The 11,396-nt window shown below is 44.2% G+C and overlaps 1 protein-coding gene across 4 annotated transcripts; it reads right to left on the reverse strand.

The window, feature by feature from the left end:
* Window positions 1–1,986: 1,986 nt before the first annotated feature.
* MUL1 (mitochondrial E3 ubiquitin protein ligase 1) lies at window positions 1,987–10,508 on the reverse strand. Of its 4 annotated transcripts, none has more exons than XM_075606058.1 (5): window positions 10,440–10,508; window positions 7,763–7,884; window positions 7,180–7,267; window positions 5,642–5,762; window positions 1,987–3,743 (listed from the first exon to the last, which is right to left on the reverse strand). In XM_075606058.1, the coding sequence occupies exons 2-5, from the start codon at window positions 7,880–7,882 to the stop codon at window positions 3,023–3,025; spliced, it is 1,050 nt and encodes a 349-aa protein (XP_075462173.1). In that variant the 5' UTR covers window positions 7,883–7,884; window positions 10,440–10,508; the 3' UTR covers window positions 1,987–3,022. The 4 variants fall into 4 exon arrangements, with proteins under 4 accessions (XP_075462173.1, XP_075462170.1, XP_075462171.1 ...); XM_075606055.1 differs by lacking the exon at window positions 10,440–10,508 and adding an exon at window positions 10,238–10,388 and having other exon boundaries at window positions 7,180–7,272; XM_075606056.1 differs by lacking the exon at window positions 10,440–10,508 and adding an exon at window positions 10,254–10,385.
* Between the last annotated feature and the right edge of the window lie 888 nt (window positions 10,509–11,396).

Genomic DNA, 11,396 nt, shown 5'->3' on the forward strand with positions numbered 1-11,396 from the left:
GATAAGTAGAAAGGAGAGACTTAAAAAAGGTAAGGAAGAGAACTTTGCAGGTAATCTGAAATTTGGCGGAAAGCCAGGAGGAGGATTTAAGGAGTAGATGAGCAGATACTGTTTTGGGAGAAAGTGAAATTATTCTAGCAGCCAACTTGTGGCTACCAAGAGAGTTTAGAACATGAAGGAAGAGAGAGTGGTCAACTGTATCAAATGCAGCAGAGATCGAGTAGGATTAGTAGGGAAGAGTGACCTTGGGATTTTGCTTCATGCAGATCATTCACTACTTTCGTGAGCAGTCTCTGTTGAGAGCTTTTCGAAAGCCAGATTCTAAAGGGTCCAGGAGGGCAAGGGAATTAAGAAAGTTAATCATACGGGAGAACACGAGGTTCTAGCAGTTTGGAAGCAAACGGCCGAAGGGATATAGGGTGGTAGTTGGTTAAGCACGTAGGGTCTAGGTTGTTCTTGAGAATAGGGGTGTCAAGCGCATGCTTAAAGGAAGAGGGGACTGTGCCAGAGCTCAGGGAAGAATTGAAGATCTTGGGTGAGAGTGGGGACTAAGACAGGAGTAAGAGATTTGATGTGTCAGGGGATGGGATAGAGAGAGGGCATGTGGTAGAGGGAGTCCATATCAGCTTAGAAACATTACAACTCTGTAACCAGACAAAAAAAAGAGAGTCAAGAGTGGAAGAAGGTGGTTTAGGTAGAAGCAGAGAGGAGGGGGAACTGAGAACAGGAATCTCTCTGCATCCAGCATTCCCTTAACATAGTCGGTAAATTCTTGAGAAGTGAAGGGTGGGAAGTGGGAGGAAAAGGTGGGAGAGTCAAATACAGAGAAAAGACTGCGTGGATTAGGTTTGTGAGTGTCGCAGTTGATGTAGAAAAAGTAGTGTTTGGCATTAGCGAGAACAGAGTTAAGACAGGAGAGGAGAAATTTATAGTACAGAAAATCAGCACGAATGCGAGAATTCCTCCATAGGCGTTCAGAGAAGCGAGTGAAAGTGCAAAAGGAACAGGTTTATGAATTTAGCCAAGGCCGTGGGTTAGAGGGACTGGTGTGCTCCGGAGCCAAGAAGTGGTATATACGATAGATCAAGAGGAGGGGAAAGCGTTGGCAAGATTGTCGGTTTCAGGGGAGAGAGGGAGCGTTTGAGGAAAAGCTAGCAAAATTAGATTTGTTTACATTAGAAAAGAGGCATCTAAGAAGGGATATGATAATGGTTTACAAATATATTCAGTGTCAACACAACGAGCTTTCAAAAATAACTATGCATCCCAAGAGTAGTACAAACGACACGGGGTCATCCCTTAAGGTTGGAGAAAAGGAGATTTCACCAGCCACCAAGGAAAGGGTTCTTTATAGCAAGGTCAGGTAAAATGTCAAATGCATTAACCCATGGAGACCGTGAAAGCAGATACATTTGTTTTCAACCAAAAGGTTGGATTTTTTTATTTTTTTAAAGGACGGAAAGGTATACAGGGATATACCAAATGAATACCCATGGGAAGGATGTTGATCCAGGGAGAAATCTAATTATTGGAGTCAGGAATTTATTTTCCCCAGAGCATTGGACGTTTCAATGGACGGTTTTGTTTGCCTTCTTCTGGATCAATATACTGTAAATAGAAATATAGGATAAGCATCTGTCATTCCAAATTTAGCATAGGATGAACTCGACGGGTACGTCTTTTTTTGTTTTTCTTCAATCTCATCTGCGATGTTACTATGCAACATTGACACTAAGAGAAGTGTGTGACTCGGAAACCTGGATTATCTGCAGGTTGAGAGACCTCTCACTGGATATTACCCAAAGATCGTGTACATTATCTTTAATAGCCACGTTGCGTCCTTTTAAAGAACGAATGGGTGGTCTTGAAAGCCCAATGCACCACAGTCACGAAGAGCCATATAAACAGATCTAGTCTGATTAGAATATGATGCTATAAAAGATTTTTCCTGCACCTTCTTGCCCACAGAGCTACAAAGCACATTAATTCAGTCCAAAAATATATATTTATTTAAAATTTGCTTTTATGTAGCGCTCACAAATTGTACAGTAGAAACCTTCCTTATAAATGCTGAAAATAAACTGAAGAATGTGAATAGTCTAAGAGACGGTTTACTTTCTGGAGAAGGTTACACTGGTTGATGTGCAAAGTTTTTCACCTCAGCCGACATTACCATATTACAGGCTTCAGACTCATCCATTATTAAATTGTGTTGCACTATATTTTTCTTTTTTCTCCTCCAGTATGAAAAAGCAAGACACTATTTTAAAGCGGCAATCCAATGGTGCAATTCTTTAACATAGGATTGCAACAGGGGGTCTTCGTAGCTGAACCCCATTCATTTCAGCTCCATGGACCCCCTGCTTCTGGAGATAGACCTCCGTAGGGGGTGTCCGTAGCCACTCCACTAGCAGGGACCACGGAATGACCAGCTTCCTATTGACCCACGTGACACGGGAGCTTTATGAAGCAGAGATACCGGCACCCCCTTCGAAGGCCAGTATTTCTGAAAGCAGGGGGCGCCTGCAGCTGAAATTAACAGTTCAGCACCGAAATTATTGCAAAAAAAAAAAAAAAAATTGCTGGCTTGAATTCCTCCTTTAAGTGGACAATATAGAAGTTGGATTCTAGTTTTAGTTGCTTTTCCTCGGCTACATTCACACACCCAGCAAAAGCAGCCGTGCTAATTGCAGGGCTGCTCTCCAACATTTGCATGCTTAGCGGATAGGCCGCGATTTCCCTTCCTTTCTGGGCAGGTCACACATTATCACTGTGAGCACATTAATCTCTGCAGGTGTTTTTATTCCTAGGGAGGGGCGCGTTAATGTAGGAACATCTCCCCTTTCACACGCCTTATAGTTATTTTTTGTAATGTAGTTTTCTTTGGTTTTCTTCTGCCTTCCCAGAGTACAGCAAGCGTCCCGTTAGCTAGTGGACGTATTCAAAACGCTTCATAGCTTTCAAAGCGTCTTCATGTTTTATACATTGTCTGACAGTGGATTTTTAGCTGCACTGAAGCTTTCTAGCTGTTGTACAAGGGGACCACTCGGGCTATGGTATTTCTACATATGGGGCATTTCTTGGGGTCAGGAAGAGACTGGTAGCAATCAAAACAGGAACACACGTGCCCACACTCCAAGAACACGCAGGACTTCTCATTGCTCAGACAGATGATGCAGGCATTGGGCAGGTCCTCGCCTCCCTCCTCTTCAAGCCTGGCTTTTGCCTCCTGGAACTCTTTCTGCAGCCTCTTCAAGCGCTGCTTCTCCTTGTGATGCCGGTACTGGCGTCTCAGGATGAAGTAGAGGGTGACGCATGTGGCCATACCAAACAGCAGGCTCAGTATCTTCCAGAGCTTAACCTGCGACTCTTGCTTCTGCACCAATGCCTCAAAATCCAGGTTGCTGAGGTAGTATTGCATGCCCGGCTTCGGAGGTTGCAGCTTGATCATCTTATTATCCAGGACTAATTCACCAACGCCCGTTATTGTTGCTCCTATTTTCAGCATTTCTTCGGTTTCTTGCACTCCTTTGGGCCGCTCGCCGCTGATATAATGGCCAAGCACGTCCGTGAAGGACTGCACTGCGGGGTGGAACTTTTCATACACTGTTTCTAGACCCAAATCCGTTGCATCCAGAGGTTTTATAACCCTCACCGACACCTCAGCTCCAACACAGTCATCTGGCACCAGGTCAAAGGGGACGGTGTTGGTTCTCTGGTGGATGATCTTCTCATGGTCATTCCTAAGAGAAACGAATAAAAAAAAAAAGGTGTCGTTTCATTCTTAGATGAAGACCGTTGTGTGTATCTATGGTTTTACAGAAAGAGGTTCTTAAACTTTTCCTTAGTGTCCATTATCATCAGTGAATAGAACATTCATATGTAAGCCAAGTACATTCCTGTGTGTTTATAAATGTATCGGTTATCACTCAAATCTGGTGTGACCAACAAGTTTGGTGTCTCATGAGAAGTTTGGTGTCTGGCATCTCCTGAGGAGAAGTTTGCGACCAGCCGCTTTGTAGGAGAAGCATGCAAACATATAGAAAGGTACTGAAACAAAGACTAGTCTTAAGTGTTGTGGGTGTCTTTTCTATTGTATATTGTGTGAGGATTTAGGAGATCCTCTTACCCACGTGCACCATTTCGATTTCGTCTTAATGTAGATTCATTAGTGGTGCTGACTTTCTATTTTGTTTAAAGACTAGTCTAAGATCTATAGAATCAGCCAATATGCGACCATAGTCAAGTCTCTTGATCTCTATGCATTTAAGGTACTACAAATAATTTTGTACACTCTACTTGGCATGTGCAGTGTTGGGCTTGCGCCAGACACAATGCTGGGAATTTAGACTAAAAAGTTTAATTTTTAAGTCTTTAAGTAATGGCTTCTTTCTTGCCACCCATACATACAGCCCAGCTTTGTTTAGGGACTGGCTTATTGTTGATGTGTGAACACTGAGTCACCACCCAGTCAACACCATCCCAACTGGCAACCACGGTGGTGGCAGCATCATGTTATGGGGAGACTTCTCTTCAGCAGGGACTGGGAAGCTCGTCAGGAGAAAGGGGAGAATGGATGGTGCAAAATACAGGCAAATCCTTGAGGGAAAACCTGTTTGAGTTCAGCCAAGACTCTGCCACTGGGGAGGAAATTCATATTTCAGCAGGACACTGACCAGTAGCACAAAGTTAAAGCCACACTGGAGTGGTGGAACAAGAAGATAATTAATGTTCTTTAGTGGCCCAGTGAGAGTCCTGACTTGAATTCAATCGAACATTTATGGAGAGCTTTGAAGACTGCAGTCCATCAACGATCCCCAAACAAACATATCAGAACCGTATCAATTTTCCTGTGAAGACTGGGCAAACACGTCACCATCCTACTGTGCAAAGCAAATAGAGACAGATCCAAAAATACTCATAGCAGCAATTACTGCAAAAGGGCTTCTATCAAATACAGACTTAAGGGGTTGAATACTTATGCAACCAGTACATTTTATTGAGTACATTTCCTTTACTGACATTTTACCTCATAACAGTGTTCAGTTTAACCACTACAGCTTTGTAGCATTGAATAAAAAAAATTTAAAAAATACATTTGTAATTCAACAAAATGTGACATTATTGGTAGGGGTGAATACTTCTTCAAACCACTGTATATATATATAGAAGGTACTGAAACAAAGACTAGGCTAAGATGCATAGCATCAGCTCATGGGTGAGCTTGGTCAAGTCTCTTGATCTCTATGCACTTAAGGCACTAAAAATAAATGCGTACGCTCGACTCGGCATGTATACAAGTGGTGACAAGGGAATTCATGCCGCTAAAAGCTTACAACCCGAGTGGCATGAGGGCTGACATTAGGAGTAAATGGAAGTGCATTAGGATATGAGAGGGTTAGCGGCTGTGTAATCTGTTGTGATTTCCAGGTTGCTGAAATGCTTTCTGCAAAAGATGGGGTTTTCATTGGAGAACCCCGGTAGGAACGTTCTTGGGGAGATCAGGAACAAAAATTCTATAGATGCACGATAACCATTTTCTCCCGATCACCCTTGTAGATCTTTACAAAATCCACCTTAAATCATTGAAAAAAGGCCATGTATGTGCAGCATAGTGTTACTAACACATACTAATACTTACCAAAGATGGGTGGTACGATTCCATATCATCTTGTGTTCTTTTAATGACAGTCTCTGTATCGCCCCTTTGCAGTTTTCCACAAACTGACTGCTTAGCGTGTCCTTCACGGACCTCACCACCCCTGCAAAATACCATCCCTTACGTGTTAGCAGAGAACATGCCAATCAATAACACGTTCCTATAACATTATTGCATGTCTTTTAGCCTGGATTAAGGAAATAGAGACACAAGAGGCTACCGACATCTTATTGCAAGCCTCTAAAATGTAGAACAAGTGACCAAACTCAAACTGATAAGCCAGAGAGGAAACAGCTGTCAGAGAGGAACTGCTACCTCTGTAGCTGCTTAAATCAATGAGTTAACAGTACACGCTGTGTAATGCAGCTCCAGGGAAACAGATATTTAAAGGTTACAGTGAAAATGAGTGTGCTCAGTTGCATATCCACATCAGGATAACTGGAATTTAAATACATTGCGTGATGTGTGTTAGAGCAGCAGTGCTCAACTTCGGTCCTCAGGCCCCCCAACAGGTTTACAAGATATTCCAGCTCCAGCACAGATTGCTCAATCAGCCTCTGGGGGAGGGCGGGGGTTGAGTACCCCTGTGTTAGAGCAGCGTTTCCCAAATGGTGGGTCGCGACCCGGCACCGGGCCACGGCACCAAAATTGCCGGGTCGCAGCGAGGCTGGCCGCGCGGTGTCTCCCCCCGCTCAAGTTAAAAAAAAATGGCAGCGATTCCCCCCGCGGTCCTGCGCGCATGCGCAGGGCAAGCAGGGCCCGCTCCCTTCCTCCCCCCCAATCCCAACGTGGAACGGAGGAGGAAGTACCAGCTCCTCTGCGGCCCGCTTCCCCCTGCGACCCGCTTCCAGAGCTCACCTCCCGTGGCATCCCCTCCCGAGCCCACCTCCCGTGCCAACCCCTCCCGAGCTCACCTCCCGTGGCACCTCCTCCCGAGCTCACCTCCCGTGGCACCCCCTCCTGAGCCACCCACCCAGTCCCCCCACCCTCCCACCCACCCAGTCCCCCCACCCTCCCTCCCACCCAGTCCCCCCAACCCACCCAGTCCCCCCAACCCACCCTCCCACCCACCTGCGTGTGTGTCAGTGGCTCCGTGTGTGTGTGTCAGTGGCTGTGTGTGTGTGTGTGTGTGTGTGTGTATCAATGGCTGTGTGTGTATCAGTGGATGTGTGTGTGTGTGTCTGTGCAGGCCCTATAGGCCAGTATAGGCGATAAAAATTTTAGTGGGTCACGAAGGAGAAGTTCAAAAATAACCGGGTCACGGAATAAAAAGTTTGGGAAACCCTGTGTTAGAGAATGCAACAGGCTGTAGAAGATCTGTATACACACTCCAATGGTTTTTTTGTCTTGAGCAAAATTTGAACGTGTAAAACACTTTTTGTTGTGGAGAAGTCTGCAATGCTTCACTATAAACTGTAGGCATCTCAAACACTGAAAATGTTTGAATCTCACGAACGTCAGGGTTTTATCTCAAGACCGTAGGGGAATTTGTAGTCGTCTTTAAGAAAAATGTACCTCACCTTCGATAACCGCGTAGGAGACGCATCTTCCTGGTAGCTCCATGAGAATGTTCTGCAGATCATCATTGAGAGATACTTTCTTGGCTCCCTCGACAACAAAAAGACATCATGTATGTATTATACAGTGTACGTCACGGATGTGCAGATTTAACAAGTCAATGGCAGAAACACCAGGCAAGGAAACAAATATCAGAGAATACACAGTACAGACGAGAGGGACACGTTTCCAACAGCAGGTCAACCCCAGGGGAGAGGAAGATGTGTGTTGCATTCTGAGAGTTCACCAACCATAGGCAGACTTCATGGATGTAACTAATCAATGAGAACCTCTGCAGTCGCTTCTTGAGTATGAGGAAAAGACCTGTGGGGTTTTGAAACCTCTGTACAGACTAACCCGCTTCCACCAACACATAATTGTGCATTTCAGCAAAGCTAAAAGTATAAAATAGTTAAACAACCAATCTAAAGGTTTCTCTCTTTTATTCATGTTTTCATTATTATTTTTTTTTAAACGGACAAACTTTATGAAAACCAACAGAACATCGGTCTGCAAATAAAAAGCGAGAATGGCCTAATTTCTAACCTTCAACGTCTGAGCAGAGCGGGATTTCTGTCGGTAAATGGAGTAGAAGAGGGCGGTGACTGCAGAGCTCGAGGCCAATAGCACGACTTGTCCAATGGACGGACGGCCGCCATTCTCCATCTCTATAAATAAAAATGGGAGATACAGCCAAGTTAAACCAAGCTTGGAAGATGCCCAGGGTGAGATCAGAGTAGTGGAAGGCAGGGACATGAACAACCCATCATGTCAGAGGGGTATGCGCAATAACGTTGACCGTCTCTAGGTATGCAACATGCTGGTAATGGAGAATAAACACTCGAGTTTTAGATCAGTGAACAGTAGTTACGTTATCGCCTTGCAAAGCCAGAAAGAAACTCATGGTAAGAGTAGTGGATCAACCCGCTTTTTCACTAGATTAGAAAGCTAAGATTGCATGGGGGGTGGCAGCAGGTTCCGCCATTCATACAGAAAATACAACATACAGTCGTACAAATAAAGAATGATTTGAGCATGAGTATCTCAGCTCCTTATTTATGGACCTTCCTAAACTCACGGTCAGTGGGATCGGTGTCCTCAGATTTATTTTAAAAATAAACATAAATAAGCAATGACAAAAAAAGTAATTGAAAAAAAAAAAAAAAAAAAACAATTTTTAAAAATATTTCCCTACTGAAAAGAGAAATCTTTGGTTGGCAGTAAAGATACATTTTATTTTTCACCCGATTCTGCCCAGCTGCTTGGATTTAACATTTTGGACCCTTATTTACACTATACAGGCATACCCCGCTTTAAGTACACTCACTTTAAGTACACTCGCGAGTAAGTACATATCACCCAATAGGCAAACAGCAGCTCGCGCATGCGCCTGTCATCACGTCCTGAACAGCAATACTGGCTCCCTACCTGTACCGAAGCTGTGCGCAAGTGGGGAGACTATAGAGACTGTTACACATGCATTATTTACATCAGTTATGCACGTATATGACGATTGCAGTACAGTACATGCATCGATAAGTGGGGAAAAGGTAGTGCTTCACTTTAAGTACATTTTCGCTTTACATACATGCTCCGGTCCCATTGCGTACGTTAATGCGGGGTATGCCTGTACTCAACACAGATCAGTTGCGCTCATAAGCTTCAACATTACCATTGTGTTAAAAGTGGAAGAAATTAACTCCAATTATGCACAAATATTTATAGCAGTGTACAGGCAACTTTTCAGTGCCTGCAGCAACTGCATATGGTTATGAGTAGGTCACATTTATGTGCACTGCCTCCCAGATTGGACTTTTAACCACATTTCATACTGTCCCATAAATGAATACAACTTTCTGCAGCCACTGAAGTCGATGGCGATTTTCAGTCAAACACGGCCCAAAGGTCTGCTTCAGCTGATCTAAAATAAGGCCCCAAGAGGGATATTCATCAAACTGCAGTAGTGCCAATTGGGGCGCGATAGCAAAAAAAATCCATTAGAAGCCGTAAGTAGTTTGCGTGCAATAGCGACACGATCAGCACTATCACAATTTAATAAACAGCCCCAAGGAAGTGTGGAACCTTGTGTTCTGCCAGACCTACTTGTGCTTCTTTTTCTAAGGACCCCAGGCTTCTCTTTTTTTGGGACATATACATGTATATTTCTTGTAGTTATTTTAAATTTGGTTTAAAGTGAAATGTGTCGCAGAATCCATTAATCACTGTTCACCAATCAATCATGGAGTATCACCTTCTGACACCAATCAGCTACCACAAAAGACTTCCGTGGATTTACTCAAAGATTATAAATATCAACGGAGAAATAAATCTATAAGGACCAGTGAGAGCTAGGGGTTTACACACACACACACACACACACACACACACACACACACACACACACACACACACACACACACACACTTTAAGTTTTAAAGTGCAATCCCATGGAGCCTGTGAAAAAATATTTTCTAAAAAGCTGAACAATCTAATTGGCATCATTAAATAAATCCAACCATGCTAAAAGCAAATTATTTGGCTTCCCTTGGTTTCTCTGAAAATAAATTAAACTGCAATTCGTAGTAACCCCTCCATGGGGGTGTTTTCACCCTAAAGTTAAACCTTCCTTGTTCTTCCAAATACAAAAATAATGGAGGGGGGAGGACGAGCGTTCTCTGTGCAAATTCTTGCTGCAAACCATGATACATAAAAAAAATAAAAAAACACTCTCCCATGTCTCTGCTCACCGGGTTTACAAAGTACTTTAAAAATGTATATATATATTTTAAAATACTTATAGGTGTCACATTCATATGAAGAAAAATGCCCCAATCATTCAGGTGTGACCCCTTAAACATATCAGTACAATGTGCTGCTAAGAGGGACAGACCCTAGTTTATCCATAGAACTCATGGAAGTCTATGGGATCCGCACAGTAAAGACCCTCCCCCGCCCCTGACCCGACTGACATCACCCTCACAGCTCAGAAACCCCGGCAACCGGTGAACACCCCCCAGTTACCCAGGGACTGTGTCACCTTGCAGACTGGGCATTAACCCCTGCACCCTGCAGGTCCCCGCACGCAGGCCCGTTATACGGAGAGCTCCTGGAGACCAGGGTGGGGAGGAGGAGGCCGGGGGAGGGGGGAACTGGAAATAGACCCGGGGGGGGGGGGGAAGGTAACGGGAGCCCCAGAAATTGCGAAACGTCCCCACTCACTCACTTCCGGTTTCAAGGCTGTTTAGGACGCGGCGCGCGCTAGTGACGCATTTGTGACTCGCCGCCGGGCGCAGCCGCTCTGCACGTGTGCGCCAAGGGGGTGCAGCTGCGGAGAGGAAGGAGGCGAGAGGGGCCTCTACTCACTCAGTGTAATTAGGTCATTCAATCAAATCATTAGAATATTGTGTAACCCATTAGAATGCTAGCTCACTGCAATTAGTGAGATCACTCAGATTACTGCCTCACTCGTAAGGCTGTCTCACTCAGATTACTGCCTCACTCATTGTAAGGCTGCCTCACTCAGATTACTGCCTCACTCATTGTAAAACTGTCTCACTCAGATTACTGCCTCATTCATTGTAAAGGTGTCTCACTCAAATTACTGCCTCACTCATTGTAAAACTGTCTCACTCAGATTACTGCCTCACTCATTGTAAGGCTGTCTCACTCATATTACTGCCTCATTCACTGTAGAGGTGGCTCACTCAGATTACTGCCTCACTCAGATTACTGCCTCATTCATTGTAAGGCTGTCTCACTCAGATTACTGCCTCACTCATTGTAAAGCTGTCTCACTCAGATTACTGCCTCACTCATTGTAAAACTGTCTCTCAGATGACTGCCTCACAGATTGTATACTGTCTCACTCAGATGGCTGCCTCGCAGATTGGTGACTGCCTCACTCATTTTAAGGTTATCACTTATAAAGCTGCTCGATATTTTATCAGTCTCAGACATACATTGTAAAAGGTTCTCAACTGGATAACTGTCTTTTATGGCTGTTTTACACGTTTAAAGCTGTCTCGCTCTGGCAATGCATTGCAGGCCCCTATGGCAATGCAGTTAATAATTATAAATGAACAATGCAGCATGTTTTGCATTGCAGGCCCCTATGGCAATGCAGTTAATAATTATAAATGAACAATGCAGCATGTTGGTGTCCATATACTTCATCAAGGGA

This window comes from Ascaphus truei, chromosome 6 (genome assembly GCF_040206685.1).
Source record: "Ascaphus truei isolate aAscTru1 chromosome 6, aAscTru1.hap1, whole genome shotgun sequence".
NCBI classification, from domain to species: Eukaryota; Metazoa; Chordata; class Amphibia; order Anura; family Ascaphidae; genus Ascaphus; species Ascaphus truei.

What these genes read in the sequence shown, in the direction of transcription:
- MUL1 (XM_075606055.1), bottom strand. Translation starts at nt 10,269, where the DNA reads ATGCCCAGTCTGCAAGGTGACACAGTCCCTGG. An exon ending in CAAGGTGACACAGTCCCTGG is followed by an intron (nt 7,885 to 10,237) that starts GTAACTGGGGGG and finishes TTTTATTTATAG; the next exon opens with AGATGGAGAATGGCGGCCGT. An exon ending in GCTCTGCTCAGACGTTGAAG is followed by an intron (nt 7,273 to 7,762) that starts GTTAGAAATTAG and finishes GTCTTTTTGTTG; the next exon opens with TCGAGGGAGCCAAGAAAGTA.